Source organism: Acipenser ruthenus, chromosome 18 (assembly GCF_902713425.1).
Source record: "Acipenser ruthenus chromosome 18, fAciRut3.2 maternal haplotype, whole genome shotgun sequence".
Classification (NCBI taxonomy): Eukaryota; Metazoa; Chordata; class Actinopteri; order Acipenseriformes; family Acipenseridae; genus Acipenser; species Acipenser ruthenus.
This window is the reverse complement of record NC_081206.1, coordinates 8,252,154-8,279,554: the sequence shown is the minus strand read 5'-3', so window position 1 is coordinate 8,279,554 and position 27,401 is coordinate 8,252,154. Positions and strand designations below refer to the sequence as shown.

Below are 27,401 nucleotides of genomic sequence, written 5' to 3'. Positions count from 1 at the left end.
CAGTATTTGAGTGATTGCAGTAAGAATCGCTCAGAATAATTGCAAACATCATACAAAGGTAAAGGGACAGTAAACAATATGAAAATGTAATATGAAGCCACTTGGAATGAATTTCTTCTTGCTAAATATGTTGTTTATCGGTTAAAAGTCAATTAGCTTTACTTGCAGTATACAGACCTTTCATATCTGTTATTATTGTTATCATTCAGATACTTGTCAAGCAAGCTTGTTAAAAATATGTCTCATCGTTTAGCCTACTGCACACAGTTAGCAAAGATGGTTGTATTGAAAACGTTTTAAATTAAATATTCAATTTAAAGGGACTTATAATATGAAAACAAATGTAATTTAATAGTAACAGGAACATTTGAAAGTTTAAATATAGAAAGTGTGATACCTCACTAAATGGAATGTTATTAGGTTCTGCAAAATAATAAAAACAAGTTTGTATACTTACCAAAAGAGCATTGTAAACAATATTAATCAACCAAAGTTAATGAATATTTTATAGCGGCCTGTTTTTTCTGACCTGGATCAGAGGTTTAACTCAATGGCACCCTCTAATGGTAAGAAGAGGATGTATCTGAAAACTTATATTGAATAAAGTTGATCTGTTATTTTAGTTTCTCCTTGTGTTAAAGGGTCACTTCCTGCTGATTTAGGGTACATGAAGTGCTTAACAAGCGCCAATGGGGCACAGCACCCTTAAGCTACAAAGCAAACAGCAACTTTGAACTGTTTCAATAAATCACCAATGTGGTCAATTTAGAAAGCACAAATCACCTATGTGGAAAATAGTCAGTAAGACAGGGTCTAAATTAACATTTGAAAGACCATTGGGTCCTATACAGCAACTGCCTTTAAAAACATGTAGTGCCTAGGCAGCGCAGCCCGTATTGGGACAGGGGATTTGTTCTGTTTATTGCTGTGATTAAATATGTTTATTTTCGCTAAAGAAACATATGCCGAATTCCATTGCATGTTTATACTGTTAAACCACTAAATATTTAAAAATTAAAAATACGTTATGCATCTTAGTGTTTATTTGTATTGTTTAGAAGCAAACAAAGAAAATACCAAAAATATGTTTGTTTTTGTTTTGTAATCCCTAAACATTTGGTTTACATGAATGTGTATTGATATACTTAACTAGTTTATTAGACGGCATTTTCTTGTGAGGGATACAGGAATACAAAGGCGATGGGTCGCGATGAAACCACAGTAAAAGATTATAACAACATACTATAGGGGCAACAGAGCCCAGAACCTCTCAAAACAATTACAAACACCATTAAAGGGCAAGAGAAAGATGGAACAAACAAATGCAATTTGAAGCTTTCATTTATGTCTGCATTTAAGCATTTTATATATTATTTGTATAAAACAGTGTACTTTGCGTGTTACCATAGACCACCAACCCAAGGCAGATCACTGATAAGGTATGGTTGCTTTGAAGCCCCACCCCTGTTGGGTCCCCCTTATACAGCGCAGAAAGTCAATGTTGGAATTACCGGCACTGAGCTCGAGCACCAGCAGGGTATGATTCCAGGGATGCCTGAACAAAGCTTCAGCTCTCTGGGTACCATTTGTGTTCAGTGCAGGGTGGGAGAAAGGAAGTTGTCATGGCAATTGTGCTCTATTTGTGTGTGCATGTTTGTGGTATCTCCAGATACAGACTTAGTGGGTAGTCTATGCATTTAATTTATTTTTATTTGCGCCCCCATGACCGGTTAACTTGAACAGCTACCAGCTCTAAAGATGAAGAACCAGCGTTGCGTGACCTTGTTCTCCGACCTACCATGATGCTGTTCTAATGCTATTCAGCGTATCACTTTGCTGTGATGTAGCACACATACCACATTATATTGATCTATATGTATATTTTCCATGACGTTTTAAGTTACCTTGTGCTCTTTTCACGGTGGTATAACGTAAGGTTGTTGAACGTTGAGGACGTCAGCAGTACACACCGCCCTGTTTTTAATTCCTGCCCTACTGCTTTCTTCTGTGTGGGGTGGTAAGATCGCGCTGGTGTGCTGTAGTGATGATGCTTTGCTCGTGGTGCTGAGTTTTCTTCCTGCTCGCCCGCTTTCTCTCCCTGTAACACTCTGTCATGGCGTCCTCCAATAATGTAACCCCCACTAACTGTAGCTGGTGGCCAATTTCTGCCATAGACGAAGACGGGAAAACCGCAGACGAGGAGGGAAGTCAAGAACCAGCAATAGACTGCAAACCCATTTCAAAAGACAGGCTCGTTTTGTATCACTGGACGCAATCTTTTAGCTCACAAAAGGTACATTCTTGTGTGAAATGCATGGCTTTGTTACTCCAGTTTGTACACATTTAATTTTGGCGTGTGTTTGTATATATCAATATTATATATATATATGTATATATAATTGTGTATTATTAGTGCAGGTGATGGGTTCCTGTTACAATCACGATGCAGTAGTCATTTAATAAATGCGTACATATATCTATTCCAGCAGGTGTATACAAATGTAGTTGCAGGGTCGTGGTCAATACCAGTGTTTCCGTTATTGCAACAGCATTTCAAGGATTTAATGGGTGTAATGTATTTCTTTTTAAAGACTGCTTTTTTCACCTTTTATTTGTAATCCTGAATTTGCACGCCCTTGAATTTCAGTTGGAGGTGCTCCTAAAATATGACACACCTTATAAATAATTCATATTTAAACGAAAGTGGAAAGCAAACAAAAGAATATGGCATTGTATATGATCTGAATAAATTGCACGTCAATAGGAGATCATTATTGTTTAGTTTCCTTTGCTAAATATATTTGAATATATGAACATATTAAATCACTAAATGTGACTTTTTTTGCAAAAAAAAAAAATCCCAAATGTGACTTTATATTATGCAGTAGGAATGCATGCTTTTGTGTGGTAAATGAGTTTCAAATGTTCTTATTATAACTGTCTTTACATAAGAATTTTCACATAATGTGGTTGTATTTGCACAGACTGACAAGACAAAAACACAGGAGATGCAGCCTATAGGATAGTGCAGTTATACAAAATATAGGCCCACCCTTAAAGTGGCAGTGCCCCATAACCAGGTTCAGTTCCTTGGTGTGTGTTTCCTTCATTGTTCCATATTTTAGCCACCTCTGTTTGATATGATGACAGTTTGTTTGCATATGGACCTATGCACCCTGCAACCTTGCTAGCTTGCCATTACGTCATTCCGTGGGGACAGTGGTACTGCTGTTACTTGCAGCTGTAGGATGTTATACATTATATCTTCAACCTTTTGATATAGCTCAGAAAACAAAACATATTCAAGATGAGTTGTCCACTGAACTTTGTTTTTTCTGTCAATGTTTAATTCAGTGTTGAGGGTCATCTTGCATACTGTAAAACCAATGTACAGTAGCATTGAAAAGCTTGCTGAAGGATTCCTGCCAAGTCTTGCAGATGTAATTCTGCCAGAAGGCCACAAGTACAACTGGATAAGGATTTACTGTATTCTATCAGAGGCATTATCCTTACTGAATACCAGAGCATAAATTTACAAATCATTAGCAGCACCAGCAAAACAGATTGGGAAGACCTTTTGCACAGAGGTTCTGATACAGCAGCACAGTGGTGCCAACATGTTACTGCAACGGATTACCAGTGTGTGTAGGTTCATACCACTGTGCTACTATAATCCAAGGCTCATACCATTGACAGATCCCTGACAGATCTCTTAATTAATGCTGTGTAGCTTTTGTAAATCAAGTATATTATAATCTACATTTTATAATTGAATAGGAAAGATCAAACCCAAAAATCAGAACCTAAAATCTGTAGCTGCCCTTGTGCTACCATTGTCTTTGTATCTGCTGCTGTGTTAAGGGCTGTGTCACTGTTGCAGTGCCCCATAATAATGTTGCATGGATTAATGGATTCTAACAGAGTTTACCCACCTGTGCTCTGCGCTTAATAAGAAACCAGATCTCATTGACTTTGCATTGTGATCTTTAAAGTACTACAGTAGTTATGTAGTTTCAGTTGCGTACACATATGTTTCCCCCTCCATTGGAGTCTTCCGTGACCCAAAAATGCATGTCCCTGCTACAACATGCAGCAATGGGAGGTTATGCATGCTCTCTCTAAGCTGTGCTGTAGCTCCCTTTTTTTCTAAATGTTAATGTTATACCTAGGTAACATTTTCAGGAAACGCATGTTTTCAGCTTGGAATGTAAACTAACAACTGCAATCCTTCCTTAATACTTTTAAAAATAAACAAATAATTGTTTTAACAAGAAGGCAGTTACTGTGCTGCATCTTTAAGTATGGATTGGTCTTTAGTTGTGGTACAACATGAATGTAATTTAGCATTAGTAACCTGAGTATGAAACCAATGCAGAGGTAGTTCCTATCCCTGTGGGCTTTTAAAATCAAAGGTTTCTAAAACAATATGATTTCAGAAGATTTAGCAGTCTCTGCTCTTGCAAAGCGAAATGGGTTTAACCTGTCAGGCGAATTTAATGTCTGTCTGATACTGTACATCTGTCACTTCTACATTTTGTTCACTTCTGTTTATGGCAGATTTGAGCTTAGAGTTTGTGAAATACCACTGTGTTAGGACGATGCCTTTAATCACTTTAATTTGCTATTTATATTTATGGTTGGCTGCATTTTATTTTTCCGTAGCCTTCCCAGGGCTGCAGAATAGTTGCACACACGCAATGTGTGCCAAAGGATTTGGTTGGGACCCGAAGATTTTCTTGCTATAAGTTTTTGGGAGCCGACAGGAGCATGTCTGCCACCGGAAACCCCCTTAGATTTCTTTTGCACAGCTAATCAAATCTGTTATCAGATTCGAACAGGGACAACCATCTTACATAAGCTTTTACATAAACTGTGTGGTGTCCATCGTCAGTACTTAGAAGCAGGTTATGATAGTGTGACTTTTGAAGGTGCTTGAATGATGCTTTCTTTATATAAATCCTTATAGGCTGTCAATGCTCCAAAAAAAAAAAAGCGACACCTGTGGTGGATTTGTAGATTGGCCTGCACACATTTAGGGCAGTTAGGCAATAGGGTGATTGGGCTTTTTTGTATAGTGGTAAAGATGCTTGCTTGCAGTGGGCATGGTTGCCTGTTAACACCCAGCCTCTGCCCTGTCACTGGGGCATTGATTCTCAATGCCTGTGTCGTTGAAGGAAGCCCTTTTATTGGCAGACAGGTAGAGGATAATTGAGCACGTATACCAGCCTGTCTCTTTAGGAAAATAATAATCTTGTCTTACTCATTTTCAAGAGATGTCGTTGTAGAATCACTATGGGAGATGGGTGGAATTTTAATGTTCGCAAAGAATGCCCTAAATCAAGAACAGTTAAAGTCAGTACAGATCCTTGTGTAATTAAATACCTTCATTTTTTTGATGCAGTCCAGGTGGATTCCCAGGTACTGTAAAATGCTCTAAAACAATTTGACTGGGTAAAACATAGCTGGATTTAATTGGAGAATGTATTATTATCTGTGTCTGTTTTCACAAACCCTTAGTAGAGCTAATCTTGAACTACCTAATTGTACTTTTGATAAGGCAGTCCATAATTAATTGTGACCTTAAATACCAACACAAAGCCATTTACTCTTCAGATCTTCATTAGCACATCATTTCCAGAAAGGAGAAACACACCCAATAAAGTTACCTAATCAGATATAAACAACCCAAAGTTTTAACTTAGGAACTTGTTAATAGTCTTAAGTTGATTCTGATTGGTTTGAGAATTGTAATGCTGTTTTTTTTCTTTCTTTCAGATAGGTATTGTGCTAATGATGATTTAGAGTAAATAGCTTTGTGAATCTAGCCATATATGTTTAAAAGATGAAATGAACGCCACTGCACTTACCTGCCTAGTAGTTTGTTCAGTTGAAGACATGTGCATTTTCCCTGCTTGATCTGGTTTTGATTTCAATCCAGTTTAACATAAAGGAACTGTCCTTCCCTGTCCTCCATTTGAAAGTAAAGCTTGAGTCATATTTCATAGCTTTCTCTAGTGTTGTGTAATTTCCAGCGCCAATATGCATCATTTGTGAATAAGGAAAGCCAGGGCCTTTGAAAAAGGGATAGTGATGTAGTATACTGACAAACAGAAGATTGTGGGGATGGAATGCACCTTCAAGAGTTCTTCCAGTAATAACATGCACAGCACAAGACTGTTAAAGTATTCAGAAAAAAAGAAATGTGTTTGATAGGAAGTATTGAGGGTGGTAATGTGAGCAAATATTTTAGTTCTTGTAGAAGACATGCAGCTGAGGTCTCGGTAAGCTGAGAAAGCCCCTTGAACTTCAAGTCTAAACACAAGACTGGATAGCAACTCTGTCAAAGTCCAAATGAGAATGAATGTTTGCAAGGCTGCGCAGGTGGTAAAATGCAATGTGTGTCGAATTACTTAAACAGTAGCCCAGAGATACGGAATAGACAGGTGTTTGACAAATGGAGAGGGTTCCAAGCATGACAAGAATAATCTTAGCATGACAAGATACAAACTAATTAAAAAAAAAAAAAACTGCTTCCCCAGTCTCCGCTTGAAAAAAGCTAAAAGTCAAGGATTCACTTTAATACTTGTAAGTGTTCCTACAGTGTGGTGTTTGTTATTTTGTAAAATCAACAGTATGAAGAAGACCTGTCTTAATATTAGCGAGAAGCTGCTTGATTGCAGGCACAGTGGAAGTAACTATGCTCTGACTTATGATACAGAGCTCAGGGGGATTGGAACCGTGGCATTGCATTTGAAACCTAGTCCTGATTGTACTTAGAAAAGAAAGACATAGAACAGATTTTGTGTGCATCTGAGGAATCTTGGCAGTTTTATGGCTGGTTCTGTTGAAATGGGTTTCAAGGAGGACCCTGCTCATGATCTACTGTACGGAATCTTAGTACTGCATAGCCTAGCTGCAGGTTTTCTGAGCTGCATGGCAGGTCTGTGTTTTTGCCTGATTGATATGGGCAGAAGTGTAGTTTTGAGGTGATGGGGTTGAAAAAGGAGGATGGATTAATAAAGCAAATGCGCTTTAAATCATGCTGTGACTACAAATGCAGTTCAGATTGGCAGGAGGTCAGTGGAAAATGATTCCTTTATTTCTTGGTTTGCACAGCCAGCTGATTCAAGTTTTCTGTTGCACCTGTGTAGGAAGGATTTTACAGTTCTCTTGAATAACAGACAAGTGGGCGCTGAACCCAGCATCAGTGTTTCAATGGACAACACTCATTGGCAGATTCCCACAAATAGTATTATTTTCTAAAAGAAAATATGCAGTTATCCTTTTTTTATAACACTAGACATGAACTGTGTAACTGTGCACCTTAGTGTGTTCTATCTAGTTTTGTATCAAAGACGTGAATAACATTTAACAGGTGCTAATTACAGCTTCATTTCACTACGTTATCCCAACAAAAGTCATCTAGTAAATGTGTAGTCTGTTGGATACTGTGTATATCTTATTAAAAGTGGAAAATTGTAATCCGGGTGACAGTGAGCCCAATTTTGAAACAAGTGAAAAGAAAAGACAAATGAGTGGAATAAAATGATTTTAATTTTAACTGGCAAGAAACCGCTCTGAACAATAATGAACTGGTCCAGACTACCACTAGAGTTTGTTGTTTCATATTAGTTTTATGCAATTAGTTGTTTTATTCCTCTAAGAAATGTATCACATTTGCACTTGTTCAAAATAGGCTGTGTTAAGGAAGAACCATTAAGGAAGAACCATTGCAGCTGACAGATTGACAGTGAATGATCATTAGTACTCAATATTGAGAAAGCATGAGACAACTAAGAACCAAATAGGTCAATGTATTCAGCACAGCGTTACAGTCTTTGAAGGCTGGTAATGGGGTATATAAAATCCTGGCTGGACACCAAAACAGAATCATTTGGGAATATAAAAGTGGGGAAATAGGACTTTTTTTTGTATGGGCGCCTGTTACAAGAAGTTAAACTGTAAAATGAGTTACAATGCTGTAAAATTAGCTACAATTTCATTGTGTTGATGACTGATTGGGTGTATCATAGCAGGATGTGTGTACATATTTTGTCAACCCCTATTAAAATGGTTTTGTTTTCATAACACAATGCAAACTAGGGTAAATGGACAAGGATTTTTTTTTTTTTTGGTGTAACAGTAAGGCATCACAGTGGACTGGAGTCAGCAGATCTCTCAATGCTACATACTTGGGACCCTTCCCTCTGTATAGTTAGACCTGAACGTGGAGGGTGGGGAATGAGAAAGCGAGTAAAGGTAGGCAGCTGGTCGTATTTATGTTTTACTGGTGATGGTATCCATTTAAAATGCTGTTGCCTTTGTCGTTGCAGGTCCGTCTGGTTATTAATGAAAAGGGCTTGGTGTGTGATGAGCGGGATGTCAGCCTGCCTCTGACAGAGCACAAAGAGCCCTGGTTTATGAGGCTCAATCTGGGGGAAGAGGTACCGGTCTTCATCCACGGCGACACCATTGTCAGTGACTACAACCAGATTATTGATTACTTAGAGAAAAACTTTGTGGGAGGTATTTAAATTCAACATAACACAGTCTTTTTTATTTATTTTTTGCAGTTTGTGTTAAACTAAGAAAAGAAAGAGCAGAACTGTTGAAAAATGATTCCCTAAATCCAGCCCATCCTGAGGTCTCAAAGGTGAAGTTTTGAAAGAAACACATGATGTCTGGTACTGCACAAGGCTGAAGTCTTGCTCTCAGGAAGTCTGTTACTGTTCCACTTCCTTGGCTGTTTCACCTCGGCACTGACTTTGGGGTCAAGCATGTTACTTGCTGCAAAGCATGTCAGTCAAAAGGGGAAGCAGGTGGAAAGTTAATGACAGGAAAAAGTGTTCAAGGGGTGGGGACAATTTCACTCTCTGGATGAAATAACCAAGGAAGTGCAAGATAACCTGAAAACAAGGCTTGCAAACAGCTTCTTTAATCTAGTGCAGTACCAGATATCGTGTTAAAAAAAAAATGGTGCAAAATATGTTTTTTCAAAACTTTACGATTCAGACCTGTCTAGGAAATGACTTCAGCTAGCTAAAAAACACTTTAAATTAGGGGTTGTCAACTGTCAAGGTTTGGTCAAGTTATCCTATGGTGTTTAAATGAATAGCAACAGTTTTCTAAAATCAGTTTTAGTCCACCCAATAGTATTATTATAGCAAGTGCATTGCATGAATATTTCTTGTAGGTTTATACCACCAGCTGTTATATGCTAACCTCTTCTCTTCTCAATGATTAAGCCTGTCCTAAACTGTAATTTATAATTACATCATTTGGTATTCCGCTCAGCATATGTATTTAATTAACCCAAATCCCTGGAAGAAACCCTTCAGGAGCACAGGGTTTGTGTAATTCTACACCAGCTTGGAATTCACTTTCTGGGGGTACTGTACAGTACATTAGTGATACAGTACTAGTTTAGACCAGTGGGTGCTACTGGTGGTCCACAGGAGCAAAAATGACTTGAACCTGTTTGATAATTAAACACCAGTAAAAGATAAAGTGAAATGAACAGCCATACAGAGTTTCTGAATGACAATATGACATTAGGCTGTTTATTTTTACATGTTTAAAACTGTATACAATATGCTGGTAGTTAACCATCAATAGCACTTGTTTTTACATTCCACAGGGGGGTGCTCTACCTAATGGAGGTTATAAGCGTAGAGGTTTCGGTGAATTGTGAAAACACTGTATATTGAAAACAGATGGAATATACTTTTTTTTTTTTAATCTGATGTTCATGACAACATGACCTCTATATCCTATCCTAAGAGGTAGGAAAAGCAATTTTAATTTGAGGCAATGTATGTTAAGGCATGATCGTTTTTAATAAATAATAGTACACTTCCACTGGGAAACTAATTGTAGACTACTGTTTTTATTTTATTTTTACAATTGATTTGACTGCTTGAATGTGGTAGTTGAACAGGGATGCCTTTCAAATGAAGAACGACACAAACGGAATATAACTTTGAAGGGTAATGATGTATGCAGATTTTCTTTTTTCAAATTTTAACTATTGGCAATGCCAGAGTCGATATGTCAGCTCAAGGCCACATTGATCTTACGAGTGCTAGACGATCCAAAGGACAGTAATCTTTAAATGATGTATGTGAAATACCATTAATAAATGTAGCAAAGGATGGCAAGGTCTTGTAGAATATTGGGCTACACAGATCCTGTCTGCATTTGATATCAACTCTATTCCCTACATATTTTTTCCAATGCTGTATTATGCAAGCTGTAATTTATTTTGTAATTGGTGTATTTTAATCTGGACAGAATATTCTGCATGTCCTATTTGAAATGTGTCTGGAATTCCTCATGACTGGAATCTGATTTTCATTTAAACATGCTGATCTTGATCAACTCATTTGTTAAACCAAAAAATTGCTTTTTGTGTATGAGAGAAACATGGGTCCCTTTAACAGTTACTGTAGGTGATGGGGATAGAACCACAGACCCCTTGGGTTGTTTAACAAATGCGTTACCTGATCAGGCCTGTGCCTTTCTGAGCGAATCCAGCAGGTTTTTACATTTCTGTAAAATGTTATCATTACTACAACAGTATGAGGAAATGTATGTGTCACACATCACTTGCAAAACAATACTTCAAATGTGTACGATGTTATCATTTGGTCCTTTTAAAAGTATTCATTGTCTAATTCAAACTGTACATTTTTAAAACAACTGTGGATTTGTCAAGGAATCAGTCACATATATACGATTAACCCGGTTTAATTGCCAAGAAGTGGTGGACAATCAATGGCATTTTAAATGAGCATTAGCTGAATTAGAAATGTTGTTTATCCCTTACGTGATGAGAAATCAATTTCAGAGCAGTAGTAGTGTTCTGTACACTCCAACGCTGGTCGATAATTATATCAGAATGGGCCCAGGCCCATGTCAAAATATTAAGGCTTGCCTTATTAACAAAAGGTTTCAAAGTGTGTATCTTCTTAGTGCTCTTTTTAAAAAGCTGGCGGCTGCTCCTGAAATAATTGATATCTTCTAAACCTGACATTTGTTGCTGTTGTCAAAACCATAATCCGAGTCCGAACACTCTCTTGTGAATGCAGAACAAGCAGCACTGCAGTAAACATGGTGGATGGGGGGTGAGCCATCTGAAACTTCCCATTGCATTTAGCTGCTGCTCATTTCAAAAACATTTCAAGAGGAAAGAGCTCCTAAAAGCAGGTACCTTGAGGCATCTTAAATGAATTGCTAGTAGTTTTAATCTACCGTTTGAAATGTGGAATGATAATGGAGTGTTAAATTTTCTTCAGATCACACATGAATTTGGGAAGGAAACCTCTGTGGAGGGAAGAAGATTAATTTTTAGTGACACCTAAAAATAATGGCTAAAATGAATATGGATTGCATTCCACTTGAATACTTGGAAATCCGTGGCCAGTTTGTGGATGGAATGGTGCTGTCCACAAAATTTCAATTGTATGTTCCTGGACATTTCAGTGGTTAAAATTTGACAGATCAATTCCCAAGTTAATGTTTTTTTACCCACAATTCTATGCTGTGACAAAAGAGTATGCATATCAAAAATATTCAGGACTTTTGAAAAGTAACATTAGGTCAACGTATTTTTGCTATGTTGTTTTTTTTGTTTTTTTGGCGCTATTGTAGAATAGATGTAGCTACTGTGGCAATGCCTGTTTGATATCATAGTTCTTTAATATAACTTGACCCATACATCTCATATCTATTTCTATTTTGAGATCAGAATGGTCCTCATTATTGATGTTAAAATGTCTTGATATATTGTGCAGTACCATATTTTAAAATACTGCATGCTAGTAAATGTTACTTGTGTCAAGTTTGTGTACCATAACATTCCCACGGGTTTGTGTTGTAGAGAATGTGGCTCAGCTGATACCTGAATCTGGGACTCCTCTTTATGCCAGAGTGCAGCAGTACCGAGAGCTTCTAGATGGTTTGCCAATGGACGCCTATACCCACGGCTGCATCCTTCATCCAGAGCTAACCACCGACTCCATGATCCCAAAGTACGCCACCGCTGAAATACGTAGTAAGTGATGCTAGCTCCTTTCGGGGCTCACATACTATTGCTGTGTATAGGATAATACAGGATCAACTGCAGGCTCTGGTTTATGGCTTTGTGGCTGATTAGTGCAAAACTACTGTGCACAGCAGACAAGGTTAATATGATTTATACAGCCATTAGTGCTTCTGGTTTCACATTAAGAGACTTCAAAGAAAATTGGCAGTTTTGAAGTGGAATTTCTTATTCAGGTGTATTACTTACCATTCATGATGCCCTACAGGGGCTGCATGTCCCCAGCGACAGGGATCCAATCATGATGCCCTACAGGGGCTGCATGTCCCCAGCGACAGGGATCTAGTGGTGGCGTCCATGCATTCCCCTCACTTACATATTTACATATCTAGAGAACACCTTATCAAATTGTGATACTGTAAATATGGTTACCCCAGGAAGCTAAATGTAATTTCTAAGAATCGGTCCATTAGTGCCAGCAGCTTGTGAATCGGTTTGCTAAATTACATTTACCTCAATTCATCGCCTGCTGAGTTTGAACACAACCTTAGTTTCTTGGATCAGATTTCTTCCATAACATATTCAAATTACATTAATTGAAAATTTAATTAAGGAAAAGTCCTGTTTGGGAAGCAATGTCACTCTATGCAGAGAGCTCTCCAGTGTGCTCTGCAAACGGAAATGTGACAGGGTATTGATCTAATGAAGATGAAACCTAAACACAACACAAAGCAGAAATGCAGGGAGAAGGAGGCAAACATCTTTTAAACCTAAATCAGACAAAGAACTGTGTTAATAAACATTAGCATGTGTTTTAGCAATTTGTAACATTATTATTCACTTTCTTACCTTATGGTGAATGTGTGAATACTGGTAAACTTTAGTCTTTTGTTTCCATCTAAGTGAATTGGATGTATAAAGCCCTGATGTTGTAATAGGTACTTTTCATAGGGTGAAAATATACAATGTATTATGAAAAATTATTGTACAGCCTCTAGGAACGAGATCTTTGGAGGTTTAAATGACAGCAGCTTGTTACTGTACTGGCTAGGGGTCAGGTTATGAAGGTTTGTGCTGTGCAAGTCTGTGACTGACCTCTTTGTTTATGAATATTAATAACCACCATAACTTTAATAGAGAAAATAACAATCAGATCAATACATCCATTCAGGCAAACAAAGGTCAAGATCTTTGTTAGGTGGTAGCAGAAATCAAGAAGATAATGATAACTAGACAGTACATACTGTATATAAACCATTGCACCATCCGGAACAGTACATGGGCAGTTTCTTTAAGCACAGATGATGCAAGATTAAGTATTCCAATAGCATAGCCTGCCAAGGTACAGACAGCACACTGGGGGCTCTCAGTCACTCAAAAGACCGAGGCAGAGCTACTAAGAGTTCTGAGACAGTAAAGATCTGCAGCATGCTCAGTATCTGATTGGATGTTTAGCTTCAGGGGTTCTTAAAGTGGGGGTTGGGACCCCCTGGGAGAACGTTTTCAGTGGGTTCGTGAAGCAATCACATCACAAGCTCAAGGCACAGAAACGTGTCTATGTAATCAAATAGCCCAATCAAATCATTTCTGGACAATCGCGAGGGTCAGTGATTTTAACTTGCTTATTGGGATGCTGACACCTGTAGTTCATTGCATTAAAAATGCAACACGCAACACCAGTAGTCAAAAATATGTGCTCACAAAATGATTTTGTATTTAAATTCAGGAAAGTTATAGGAAATCGAGTTCAAGCAGTGGTCAAGCACTGGAGTTGACTGGATTTTATTTATTTTGCATGCATTTATTTATTTATTTATTTTTTCAAGTAAAACGAGAAGTGAAAAGAATTAACTTGGGTTGCAATGTTAAACTCTTTAAAATAAATCTTCTTAAAAGATATTCAACAATGATATAAAAGGAGCGTGGCGAATCTCAGTTGATCTGCTGGTGTATTGGTACAGTGGTTCTCTATTACAGACTGTTTCACACCAATACACTTGCATTTTCAAAGTTTGAGCACAGAAGGACACCCACTCACTAATCCCTTGTACACTAAAACATAACATTGATTTTTGTTCAGCCTTTGGGAAATTGCTGTGTAATGGTTTTAGCTTAATTGCATGCAACTTCTGCTGTCAACACAGTACACACGGTGACAGATAGGGCAAGACACCAGAAAGGAAGCTTTGAAAGAGTAGCATGTTGCAAGAAATGCATTATAGTAATGTATGAGTGGACTTTTGGCATCATACAAATGTGCTGGCATTAGAGTTCTTACCTGCTCTGCCAAAATTGATACTTGAAAGGCTTTTTATCGTACATACTACACACTTGCATATTTATATATATATATATATATATATATATATATATATATATATATACATATACACACACACACTACTGTACTCTGAAATTAAAGCATAGAACAAATAAACAATTGGAGATAAAACAGAAATCATGGAATCGTTTTGTTTAACAAAATTTAATCTAAATTTTTGACTCATCAAAGTAGCCACCTTTTGCAGATATAACAGCCGAACACACTCGTGGCATTCTTTCTACAATGGAAATCAAATATTGTTCGGAAAGTTCTTCCCAACACTGTTGCAGAAGTTCCCACAAATGTGTTGCACTTATAGGTTGCTTTGCTTTCACCGTTCTGTCCAGTTCATCCCAAACCAGCTCGATGGGGTTTAAGTCTGGAGACTGTGCTGGCCATTCCATGATTTGAAGCCTACTGTCTTGTTCTTTTCTTCTAAGGTAGTTCTGACATAGCCTGGAGGTATGTTTTGGATCATTATCTTGCTGTAGGATGAACCCCTGACCAACTAGGAGTATACCAGAGGGTATTGCATGGCGCTGCAAAATGCTGTGGTAGCAGTTTTGGTTCAGGGTGCCACTCACTCTGTGCAAGTCGCCGACTCTGGATCCAGCAAAAGAGCCCCAGACCATCACGCTTCCTCCTCCATGTTTGACAGTTGGTGTCACACACCGAGGAACCATCCTTTCGCCTACTCGACGGCGTACAAAAACCCTGCGTGATGAACCGAAGATTTCAAATTTTGATTCATCGGTCCATAAGACCTTCTTCCAGTCTTCAGTAGTCCACTGGCGGTGCTTCATGGCCCAGGCAAGCCTTTTTCTTATTTTGCCATCTTAGCAATGGCTTTCTTACTGCCACTCGACCTGTCAAACCTGCAGCTCGAAGTCTTCTCTTCACAGTTGAAACTGAGACTTGCTTACTTCGACCAGTGTTAAGCTGTGCTTGAAGCTGTTGTCCTGTGAGCCGCCTATCACGCAAGCTGTTGACTCTCAGAAACTTCTCTTCTGATTCTGTTGTGGCTTTGGGTCTGCCAGACCTCTTCCTGTCAGAGTTTCCTCCAGTTTCTAAGTGCCTTTTGATGGTGTAGGAAACTGTACTCACTGACACCTTGGCTTTCTTTGCAATTTCTCTAAAGGAAAGACCTACACTTTTAAGGGTTATAATTAGGGGTCTACTTAAATCGCGGTAAATTTACATATTTTTCACGGGTATGTTGCGGAATAAAATTAGGATTTCGCGGACATTTCGCCGATATGTTTAAACATTAAATAAACCTAAGTAGACAGTATTTCAGCACGCTATAAAGCCTAAAAATAGTGGTACTTGCTTCCTTACTAAAACAGAGTGCTGTCATTTGTTAAAGGCGAGTATGCAGCATCCCCCTGCAGTTGACTTGCCCATACATTGAGATTGCACGTCTGCATCCACTGAATTGGTTGGAAGTTAAGGCAAAGCTTTGCCAAGTTATACAGATGTGGAAATCGATTAGAAACAGCCCAAAAACTCGGTTACACAAGGGCGGGCATCTGGAATACTTAATAAAGTCAATGTATGCAGCACGTTCGTTGTCATGTTATTTGTCCCATCCAATAATTTATTTTATTAGTACCAAAACAAAGAAGACGTGGCTATTCGGGTCTAAAATTCCAACTGTAAGCAGCAGGTTGAAGCGAGGTGGCTGTGCTGGATCGTTTTAGTACTGATTTAACTTGCAGACAGGAATACTTCTTGTCTGGGCTGACTCTCCAGTTTGGTTTCTGAAAGCTGTTTATTTTACGTTCTGTTCAGAAGCCTCTGTAGTAGCCTTTTGTTTAATGTGTGATTCTGAAGCTAAATAGCGATCGATCGTATTTTCTCCAAATACACATTAAGATATGGAAAACAATTACCTCAGTCTGCATGTAGTTTATTTGGGAAATATCTTGAAACGATCATCAGCCGAAATATACTTTGCTTTCTTTGTCGTCCATTTCTACTATTTTACCTCCAATGCTGAAAACTAGATTTTAGCAACCTAAATCAAAATTATTATTATTATTATTATTTATTTTTTAGCAGACGCCCTTATCCAGGGCGACTTACAATCGTAAGCAAATACATTAAGTGTTACAATACAAGTAATACAATAAGAGCAGTAAATACAATAACTTTTGTTCAAGCAAAGTACAAGTGTGACAAACCACAATTCAATAATACAGCAGATAATAGTGATAGTTACATCAGGATATGATTAAATACAAAATACTACAGGTTAAACACTTGGCAGATTACAGTATTCTGAAGTACAGGATTAAATGCAGTAAAATAGGGGGCAGATAAGAGCAAAATAAAGTACATTCAAATGAAGGGTGATAGTGTCCCAGGATACAAACAGAGGAGTTCTACAGGTGCTGTTTGAAGAGGTGAGTCTTAAGGAGGCACCGGAATGTGGTCAGGGACTGGGCAGTCCTGACATCTGTAGGAAGGTCATTCCACCACTGCGGAGCAAGGGTGGAGAAGGAGCGGGCTCTGGAGGCAGGGGAACGTAGCGGAGGTAGAGCCAGTCTTCTAGTGCAGGCGGAGCGGAGAGGTCGAGTGGGGGTGTAGGGAGAGATGAGGGTCTGGAGGTAGCTGGGTGCAGTCTGGTCAAGGCATCTGTAGGCTAGTACAAGAGTCTTGAACTGGATGCGAGCGGTGATCGGGAGCCAGTGGAGTGAGCGGAGTAGTGGAGTAGCGTGGGCGAAGCGAGGCAGAGAGAACACCAGGCGGGCAGCAGAGTTCTGGATGAGCTGGAGCGGACGTGTGGCGGACGCAGGGAGGCCAGCCAGGAGGGAGTTGCAGTAGTCTAGGTGGGAGAGTACCAGGGCCTGGACCAGGAGCTGGGTAGCGTAGTTGGTGAGGAAGGGTCGGATTCTTCGGATGTTGCTCAGGAAGAATCGGCAAGTGCGTGCCGAGTGGAGATGTGCTGGGAATAAGAGAGGCAGGGGTCCAGGGTGACTCCGAGGTTCTTAGCGGAGGAAGAGGGAGAGAGTGTGGTAGATTCCAGAGGAACAGAGATAGAGAGATCAGAGGAGGGGGAGGAGGAGGGAAAGAAAAGGAGGTTAGATTTAGAGAGGTTGAGTTTGAGGTGATGCGAGTGCATCCAGGAGGAAATAGCAGACAGACAGGTAGAGATACGGGAGGAGATGGTGGAGTCAGAGGTGGGGAAGGAGAGGAAAATCTGAGCATCATCAGCATAGAAATGGTATGAGAAACCATAGGATGCGATGAGGGGGCCCAGGGAGCGGGTGTAGAGAGAGAATAGGAGAGGACCCAAGACTGGGACTCCAGTTAAGAGAGGGTGAGGTGTGGAGGTTGCTCCACGCCAGGTTACCTGGTAAGTGCGGTTGGAGAGGTAGGAGGAGAACCAGGCCAGAGCAGTGCCAGAGATCCCCAGGTCAGCGAGAGATGATAGTAGAATAGAGTGATCAACAGTGTCAAAGGCAGCAGAGAGGTCGAGGAGAATTAGGACAGAGGAGAGAGAGGCAGCTCGGGCACACTTTAGTGAGTTGGTGACAGACAGGAGGGCGGTTTCAGTGGAGAAGGAGGGCGAGTTAGTAGGGGATGTAGTGGGTGTAGGGGTTGGAGCAGGAGGGGGTGCGGGGGAGGGAGAGGTGTTAAAGAGTTTGCGGATATCTGAGATTTTAGAAGAGAAGAAGGAGGCGAAGTCATCAGGGGAGATAGAGGAGGGAGGAGGAGGGGGGTAGGGTTTAGGAGGGAGGAGAAGGTAGAGAATAGTTTACGTGGGTTGTTAGTGGAGGCTTGGATTACAGATTGGAAATAAGCACATTTAGCAGAGGAGAGAGTAGAGGAGAAGGAGGAGAGGAGAGTGCGGTAAAGGTCTAGGGCAGCAGGGAGTTTGGTTCTCCTGCATTTCTTTTCAGCAGATCGCAGTGCGATTCTTGCCGAGCGGAGCGCCGAGGAGAGCCAGGGATGGGGAGGGGAGGGGCGAGCAGGTCGGGAGGTGAGGGGACAGAGGGAGTCAAGGGAGGAGGTGAGTGAGGAGAAGAGGGTGGAGGTAGCAGAGTCTACGGAGAGTTGTGAAAAGGAGTCGATAGGAGGGAGGTGAGAGAGAGCAGTGGTGGCAAGGACAGAGGGGGAGAGAGATCGGAGGTTACGGCGAGAGGTGACAGTGGGGGTAGGAGGAGCAGGGAGAGGGGGGAGAGACAGAGAAAAAGAGATGAAATAGTGATCAGAGAGATCCAGGGGGGTGACAGAGAGGGTGGAGGGGCAGCAGGCCCTGGAGAAGGTGAGGTCCAGTTGACGGCCAGCTTTGTGGGTAGGAGGGGGACGGAGAGAGACAGAAGTCGAAGGAGTGGAGGAGAGGGAGGAATCCAGCAGAGTGGCTGGGGTTGGAGAGATGGATGTTGAAGCCACCCAACAGGACAGTCGGGGTAGACAGAGAGGGGAGGGAGGAGAGTAGATAGTCGAGTTCATCCAGAAAGTGAGTGAGAGGCCCAGGGGGGGCGATACAGAACAATGAGCAGGAGTTGACAGGGAGAGGTTAGTTGGACTGCATGAAATTCAAAGGTATTGACAGAGAGTGAGGAGAGATCGGAGGGGACAGAAAAGAGTAAGGAGGGAGAGAGGAGAAGACCCGTCCCACCTCCCCGTCCAGTGAGACGCGGGGTATGGGACAGGACGTAGAGAGAGGACAGGGCAGCAGGAGTAACAGTGTTATCAGGGGACAGCCAGGTTTCAGTGAGAGCAAGGAAATCGAGCGAGAGGTGGGAGGCAAAGGCAGATATGAAATCAGCTTTGTTAGCAGAAGTTACAGTTCCAGAGTGCACCAGAGAGTGTGCGGGAGGGGGGGAGAGGCAGAGAAATGAGGTTAGAGGGGTTGGAGCAGCAGTAGTGGAGGGAGGGCAGAGGACGAGGACGGGAGGACAGAACAGGGATGTGAGAAACAGTCATAGCAGGACAGGCAGGACAAAAGGCACAGTAGGAGCAGTGGGGTGGAGGGTACAGACCTGACTAGTAGATAGCTTCTTCTAGAGCCCCGTTAGGTTCGGATCTAGTCGAACAGCGTCTCAGCGCAGGCCTCCCCTTGCTGGACTCCCACAGCTAGACTCCCGGCTCTTTTTTTGAGGCTCTTCGGTTTGCTGGCGCTTCTTGCTGGCGCCGAGATAAGCTATCTTGCTTCAGACGCTGGTTACCTGTAGACTCCCACAGCTAGACTCCCGGCTCTTTTGTTGAGGCTCTTCGGTTTGCTGGCGCTTCTTGCTGGCGCAGAGATAAGCTGCTTGATTAAATGTTACACCTGCTTGGCAAAAGAACCAACTAAACTGTGTGGAAACCAATCAAATAGCAAAATCAACTGCTAATCAATTTAGCCACTCACCTGGTACAATGCAGCACCAACTTTGTCCCGCCCCCTCCTGCACAGTACAGGTCACATAAAAGCAGTAAAGACTCACTGATAGGCTGATTAAAACTTTGTCATTTGAATAGTAAACAAGAACATTAACTGCTTTGGAGAATTTATTTTCTAAGTTACTTGTGGACATTTTTTGTTTGTTTGTTTTTTGCTTAAGTGCAATGCACACGGGACGGCGAAGGAATAAAAAAGGGCTATCTACAGAAGGAAGACACGTAGTTTGCATCACTTGCGTTGTGCAGTTGTTCATTTAAACAAGTTTTCTTTTTTTTTCCTCTCCGTACTTGTTTGTATGCATTGGCCCCTAAGAGGTGAATTTCGCGGTGACCCCTCAATTTCACGATTTCCGCGAAATTGCGATTTAGGTAGGTCCCTAGTTATAATGGTCTGTCTGTCTTCCTTTGTTAATTGCCTTTTTCTCGCCATTATGAGAGCAATATACTACTTCCTGCAGTACAGTACTGTCCAAATAATGCTTAAGAGGGTGTAGTAACACAGTCTTTTCCAACACTGCTTTTATACAGACAGAGGGTTTGTAAGTAATCAACAAAAGTTGGGACACCTGTAGGAATTGTTAGCATCAACTTTCAAGGCTGAATTTACTTCCATAGCTGCAGAACAGCTGTAAGTTGTTAACCCATTACTTGTTCCCTGAAAAAGGCCTTTTTGTATAACTCTGAAATGTACATTATTTTTCAGTTTTTGGTAACCTAAACTTTTTTTTTTTAACCTCTGGCAGTTTACCGCTTACCTTTGTACCATTTCAGGTTATTCACTGGACTTGAACTGCTTAAATTTCAATAAAAACTGGAAAAATGGGGGTGTTCTAAAACTTTTGACCGGTAGTGCATATATATATATATATATATATATATATATATATATATATATATATATATATAATGCTTATCGAATTGTAATAAAAACTTGTTTAGGACATTCCTTATCACAAGTTATTGTTGAAAGTATCAGCATCTTTTGAGACTGCTATCCGGCCATCTGTCTGTACATAAAAGCACTGAAAAAAAGTAGTAATCCACTACAACTGATGGGTACAGCAAAGCTACAATGCTACAATGGGGTATCCAGGATAAAGGGTCAATATACCTTCCACAGAAATGTAAAGAGCTGTGCTGTTTGTCTCTATGCAGGACACTTGGCCAACGCTGCCTCAGAACTGATGAAACTGGACCACGAGGAACCTCAGCTGACAGAGCCATATCTATCAAAGCAGAAAAAACTCATGGTAATAAATCTATTCAAAATCCACCCACTGGACATTGTTACTCATATAATTGATCGAATGTTGCTACCCTAACCTGAAGTACACCTGTGATTCAACAACACCACATCACCTGCTAACACTTTGCAGCTCTCTGAGAAATGAATTCCTGCACATTGTGGAAGCAGACGTTGGCGGCCGAGCATTGCAAATGATCTGCACCACCCAAATGAAATACAACTTGTTTAGCACGTGGGGAGTGGAGAAAGTGTCTGTATTTTGTAATGCTACTTCTCACCATCTGGATGTGATTAGTGTATAAACAAACATGCTATAAAGGGGCTTGATCTCAACATTAAGCAGCCAGCATGTGTCTGCTTGACTATCACCTGGGGCTGGTAAACCATCTGATGCACAGCGGAGCTGCTAATCCCACAATGCACTGTGTCCACATAGAGCAATGCTATTCATCTAGAGAGAAGCATATGTGGGTGACTAATTTACTGCAAACCTGACAGCTTAAGCCAGTACTCTGATGAAAGTGCCTGGACAATGTAAGGACAGTGGTTATTTCTCAGCTCTGCTTCTTTCTGTTCTTTCTGGTCTCTTTTAGCACAAATAAAACACTCTCATAGCATGTTATTTGAGAGTAATTGTTAAGTGGATAATGTTTTGCTCCTGCTGGTTATAGAACGGCATTACATTTACAGGTAACAAGATTCTCGTTTTCTGTTTGTGTGCAATCAGAACAAGAGCTCATATTACAAGAGAGAGACTTTTGATTGTTCAGGGATAATCAGGATAAAATCCCCATTTCTACATATACAGCTCTGGCCAAAAGTTTTGCATCACCTAGAATTTTAGGATTGAAACATAATTTTAAAAAAAATTAGATATTTAATTTACCATTGTAATCAAAGAAACTACAGAATTATATTGCAAAAGTCTACCAGAAACCATAATGGTAGTACAGTATTTCATGTTAGATTTCAAAATGTCACATTTTTTAATTTTTGTCAGTTTTTCGTTAAATATATGGAAAACTTCGAAGCGGTGTGTAATTCAATATGTTGACGTAACATTATTCAGTAGGTTTCATTCAACTTTATATAGCAAAATTAGTTCATTTGATAGGGCGATGCAAAGCTTTTGTGCCGTAGCTGTAGATGTTTTGAATAGACCACCTCGTGGGTCAGCTCATGCTACTTATTGTGCCTAGGCCAAGATTCTGGACCATGACAATGTGACCTACCTGAAGAAAATCCTCAGTGAACTTGGGATGGTGTTGGATCAAGTGGAGGCTGAGCTGGAGAAGAGGAAGTTGGAATATGAAGGTTGGTAACCGATTGCCTGGGGTACGAGGTGGCATGATTCAAAGAGCAGGGCAAATGATATCATCACATCAGCCAGGTGCATATGCAGATACACTAGCCTCCAGCAGGTACTGGGACAGTAAATGCAGCGCGCCTGGGTGTGGGGGTGTTGTCTTATATATATATATAAATAAATACTAAGTCATCCTTACATGGTTGCCTCACCTTGTTCATCCGTCTCATCTTGACATCTATTTTTGATTTATTTATCAACGCCTCCAGGTCAGAAGTGTGAGCTGTGGCTGTGTGGACCTGATTTCACCTTAGCTGATATCTCACTGGGGGCCACTTTACACCGCCTCAAATTCCTGGGACTGTCAAAAAAATACTGGGAGGATGGAAGCCGGCCCAATTTGCAATCTTTCTTTGAGCGCGTTCTGAAACGCTTCGCCTTTCGGAAGGTCCTGGGAGACATCCACACCACGCTTCTCTCTGCAGTTTTACCAAACGCATTTCGAATGGTAAAGAGAAAGCCCCCGTCATTCTTTGGCGCCTCGTTTCTAATGGGTTCCCTCGGCGGGATGGGATATTTTGCCTATTGGTATTTAAAAAAGAAATACATGTAGGGAACACTTTGTGTTCTGTTTGGTGTCTGTGTACTGTGTGACGGTTTAGCCTAATAACTGTAATGATGTTTGACTAAAAAATGAAAATTAAATAATATTAATACGTACCTGGGAACACATACATTCCATGACACTGAAATATCAACAGCACATTGTTATCGGAAAATACTTGCCTTATATTTATTGTTGATTTATTTATTTATTGATTTATTTTTATTTAGATTTTATCATATAAATAAACAAATGTTGTTTTTTCCGTTTTACTTTACGCAATATTTTTTCTGCAAGATTAGTTTTTTATTTCATAGCTATCTAAAAAGAAATGCAAGAACAACTAGGTATAAAGCAGCGATGAAATTGTTTATAATTAAAAAAAGAAGAAAATGAGCCCTTACAGAAGGGTTGTGTTTTAACAGTCAGTGCTTGAATGCTTTTGAGATCTAACAGAAAAGGCTAGGTATTAAGTTACTGATAATGTCACTGATTTTGAAAATGATTCCTTGGTCACTTAGTCCTGGTGACAGTCAGCACGGTTTTTACCAGCAGTGTCCAATATTTGGTGGCATAAATGTCAAAACGACCTATTAAACAATGTCATCGTTACTTCTGCTATTGTAAAATCTCCTTAAGGTTAGGTACGTCAAGACCCAAATATAACCTCAGCGTTTGTGAGAGCAAGGTTTCGGTTTAATTCAACGATCATGCATCAGAATAGGGTCATCATGAAAAAACTATTACCAAGAAGCAACGTATAGCAAAGGCAATGCAGGCTGCTAGAATTCTGTAGGTACTGCAAGGCCTAAAAGAACCACTATGACAGAACTGAAGTACGCTGCCTTGACTTTGCTTACTCCTTAGCTTTCCAAGAAAGCTGGCTACTAACTGGTTTAAATGTTCAAGATGAAAATACATCAATGAAACTGAATTTTAAATCCTGAATGGGTACTTGTGCTGGTTGGGCATTAAAAACTGATGCCAGCACCTTTAAAGCTTGTTAATGCTCCAGACATTGCTAAAGTTGAAGACAGGTAATGATTTTTCATGTGATGGGCACATGTTTCATTCTAGCTCAAGTGGACCAAATTCTGAAGTGTGTCCAATTGTGGTTGATGATACATAAACCTCATTGTGATGGAAAAAAGGGTTCCAGGATGTGTGTGGGGTATCTCCTGTAGCAGAGACGGTAGGAGCTGGAGAGCGTATTTCACATGGAATGCCACCGCTACTCCCCCATAACAGAAATAGAACTGACATTGTGACACGTGACTTGTAGCTTATTGTCAGATATTGTGACTCAACGTACACGTCTTCTTGCTCAGAGCATTGTTAGGTTCATGGAGCCTGACAATGGTAGCAAATGAGGGGCTAGCTATTTAACATCTTGTTTCATACTGTGCACACATGTCTAAGCACTTGGATCTAGTGATTCAAGTGCTTAGACATGTGTATAACACCCATTATTGCATGCTATAAACAGAATTATCTTAATTGGCAATACAGCCGTGACAGTGCAATTACAAGCAATGTTTCTGTACCTAGGGGCAATGCAAGCACACAGGCAGCTACAATGGTAAGAGCCATTAGCAGTATTGCACCACATGTGGCAATACATTTTGACATAGCAATGGTATAACAATAGGATGGTGGTACAATATCAGTGACACATTTGTTCCATATCCATTGTGTTACTATTGCTGGTAATAGCTGAATAGTTCTTCAGCATTATAACGGTATCACAATCATGATTTTGTTTGAAAGTAATAATACAAATGCATTGCAATCAGAAGTAATTCTATAGTCAATGCTGCGTTGCTAAATTCATGTTTTCTTTTGCATGCAAATAAACAAGAACGTTGTTTTCTTATTTTTTTTTTTATTTTGCAAGGCTTATACATATGGCACAGATAGCAAGTGTATTTTCAGACAGGAGAAAGTGGAGAGAGAATCTGTTAATGTACATTAATTCTACCTTTGCGAATATCTGTGCCACATCTATTATTAACAACTGTTTAAGTATTGATGTATTGTTTCTGCCAACCCAAGAATAGTGTAGTCTACCGAATACGTAGATGATCACAAACATACCAAAATTCAGAAGAAAAAATAATGGCATTGAATTTGCTAACAAACATAAAATACTAGTTGTTTGTTAATATGGCTACAATATATGTATTTTTTTAATTTGTATTTTTTTATTTTTATATTTATAAATATGCATGTATTTATGGTGCTTTTTTAATGATGTTTGTTCATAAGCCTTACTTTATTAAGTTGCCATCAATAATAATAATAATAATAATAATAATAGTAATAATAATAATAATAATAATAATAATAATAATAATAATAATAATAATAAAAACTTCAATTGGACTTGGGTTTGTGTTATTCCATGTACAGGGATTTACAGAAATATGTGTTTCATATGCAGTTTGATGCTATAATGGCATGCATTGATTTGTCTCACACAGGGATGTCCCACTTGCAGTTTAAGATGTGATCATCCAATCGTGACGAAACTTGGTTCTTCCGAGTATGAGAATCAAACTCGTTACGACTAACTTATTTCTGGCTTGTGATTGGTTATAGTAAATCTATGGTCCTTATTCATTAAGCATTAGCGTGCAATAAAATCCACACGATTTCAATGTAAATACTTGCAAAGCTTCATGAATAAGGCCCTAACCTATATCTTGAAAACAGCTTGCCAGTAAATGAATTTAATATACTAATATCTATATCTATGCCCAATTTTATTTTGTTTTCGGTTTGAGTCACTCAATATAATTAGTTATCTGGGGCCAGTCTTTCTGTAAACTCAGTGCTGGTGTCTTCAGAAAGAGTGAGTATATTTAAAAGCTATTTCTGATGTGATAAATGAGTATTCTCCGATGCAATGACCTTGTAATAACTGTCGTTTTGTTAAGCTGCGTAACTGTCCCTGGGGTTACTAGATCCAACCACAAGCCAGAGTCACAATGCCATTAGTATCTTCTGAATAAAGCTTTGCATTCACTTTTGATGCTGTTTATAGCTGCATTACTTAAACTGCATTTCTTGATCCCCTAACAGTTTATTTCAAATGTTCTTGTTAGATCGACCATGCCATACTAATGATGTATCTCGCGTTCTTCCACTGTACTAAAAGAAACGGAAGTTATACAATTCTGTTGACACAAAACAATAAAGCATTTCATTTGCTTTGTAGGTTTGCTAAATATGTCTGGACTGTGATGCATGCGTTTGGATTCCAGGGGGAGGGTTATGTGCCCTACATTCCTCAGTCTATGCCCTGCATAATTAATGCAGAAGGTGCAGGGTGGCACAGTTGGTTAGGCTGCTAGCTGCTTTAAGCAGCTTACTCTAAGGGTTCTGCAAAACAAGACAGCTCTTCAAACTACAATGGTCATGAACATCTACTTCAGTGCACAGCTTCAATAAAACGTCTTATAGTGTGATGCTACTTTTTGTGGTATACAACACAGTAGGTTTTAAAATTGCACCACCCAGAGGACAAAATACAATTGCAATAACAATTGTTTTTTTTTTCTCCCCATAGGACAGATACTGTAGTATCTTTTGTGCAGAAGGTGGAAAATGGCCTTCACAGTAAAGCAAAGCACAGTAAAGAATTGTATGCAAAATCATTTTCATTCACATTTATGCTAGGATGGTATATATTCTATCACACACAGTATGAAGGCTTTAAATATACAAGACTACCTACATTTTGAAGATTTCATTCATTTTCTTAGGCTTTCAAAACCACTGAACCAATATAAAGCGCATTTGATCATTGACTAGTCATTAAAATGACTCAAACTTAACTGTAGTGTCAAATATTAATTACATTACTGCCACAGGTCAAACTAATAAAATAAATAAATAAACCAGTGCAAGAAAAATCGCATAATCGTGTAACCCTTGTAGCTGTTCTTGTTTAAAATTAAACTAAAAAAAAATACTGCTACAATACTGGCAGTATTCAAGCGACCGCACCCTAAACAATTAACTGGCTAACACCCACAGTCTTAGTGATATCTTAACATAACATACTCATCCCTGTTACACCTGAATACCATGATCCTATACAAAACAGCAAGTCCTGAACCATGTTTAATTTGTACAATAAATATACACTGTTTTATTATTTTATAAATCATCATTGTTACAGTTAGGTTAGAATTTTGTATAGAAAAGCCTGTCAGGTTATGTTATAGAGAACATGTTTGTACAATCAGCCCGTTATCAAAACTAGTTTAATGCCAAGTAAACAATTAAAATATATATTTAAAAAACACAACATGCCACAGGCATTTCAAAAGGAAATGAAGACAGCTCACGATTGTTGTAATCAGTTTGTTCTGTATTTTTAATCACTTCAATAAAACAACATTTTTACAAAAGCTTAAGCAATTATGTACCGATTTTAATGGAGTGTGAACTAAAATATAAATGGTTTCATAACCTATAATTATA

General features: G+C 39.5%; 1 protein-coding gene across 1 annotated transcript; it reads left to right on the top strand.

Annotated features, from left to right (window-relative positions):
• The first annotated feature begins 1,564 nt into the window (after positions 1 to 1,564).
• Positions 1,565 to 27,359, top strand: LOC117394687 (ganglioside-induced differentiation-associated protein 1-like 1). Its single transcript, XM_033993179.3, has 6 exons — positions 1,565 to 2,293; positions 8,334 to 8,526; positions 11,879 to 12,052; positions 20,913 to 21,007; positions 22,203 to 22,317; positions 22,579 to 27,359. Exons 1-6 carry the CDS (start codon positions 2,114 to 2,116, stop codon positions 22,920 to 22,922), a joined length of 1,101 nt encoding a protein of 366 aa, XP_033849070.3. The 5' UTR covers positions 1,565 to 2,113; the 3' UTR covers positions 22,923 to 27,359.
• Positions 27,360 to 27,401: the final 42 nt, after the last annotated feature.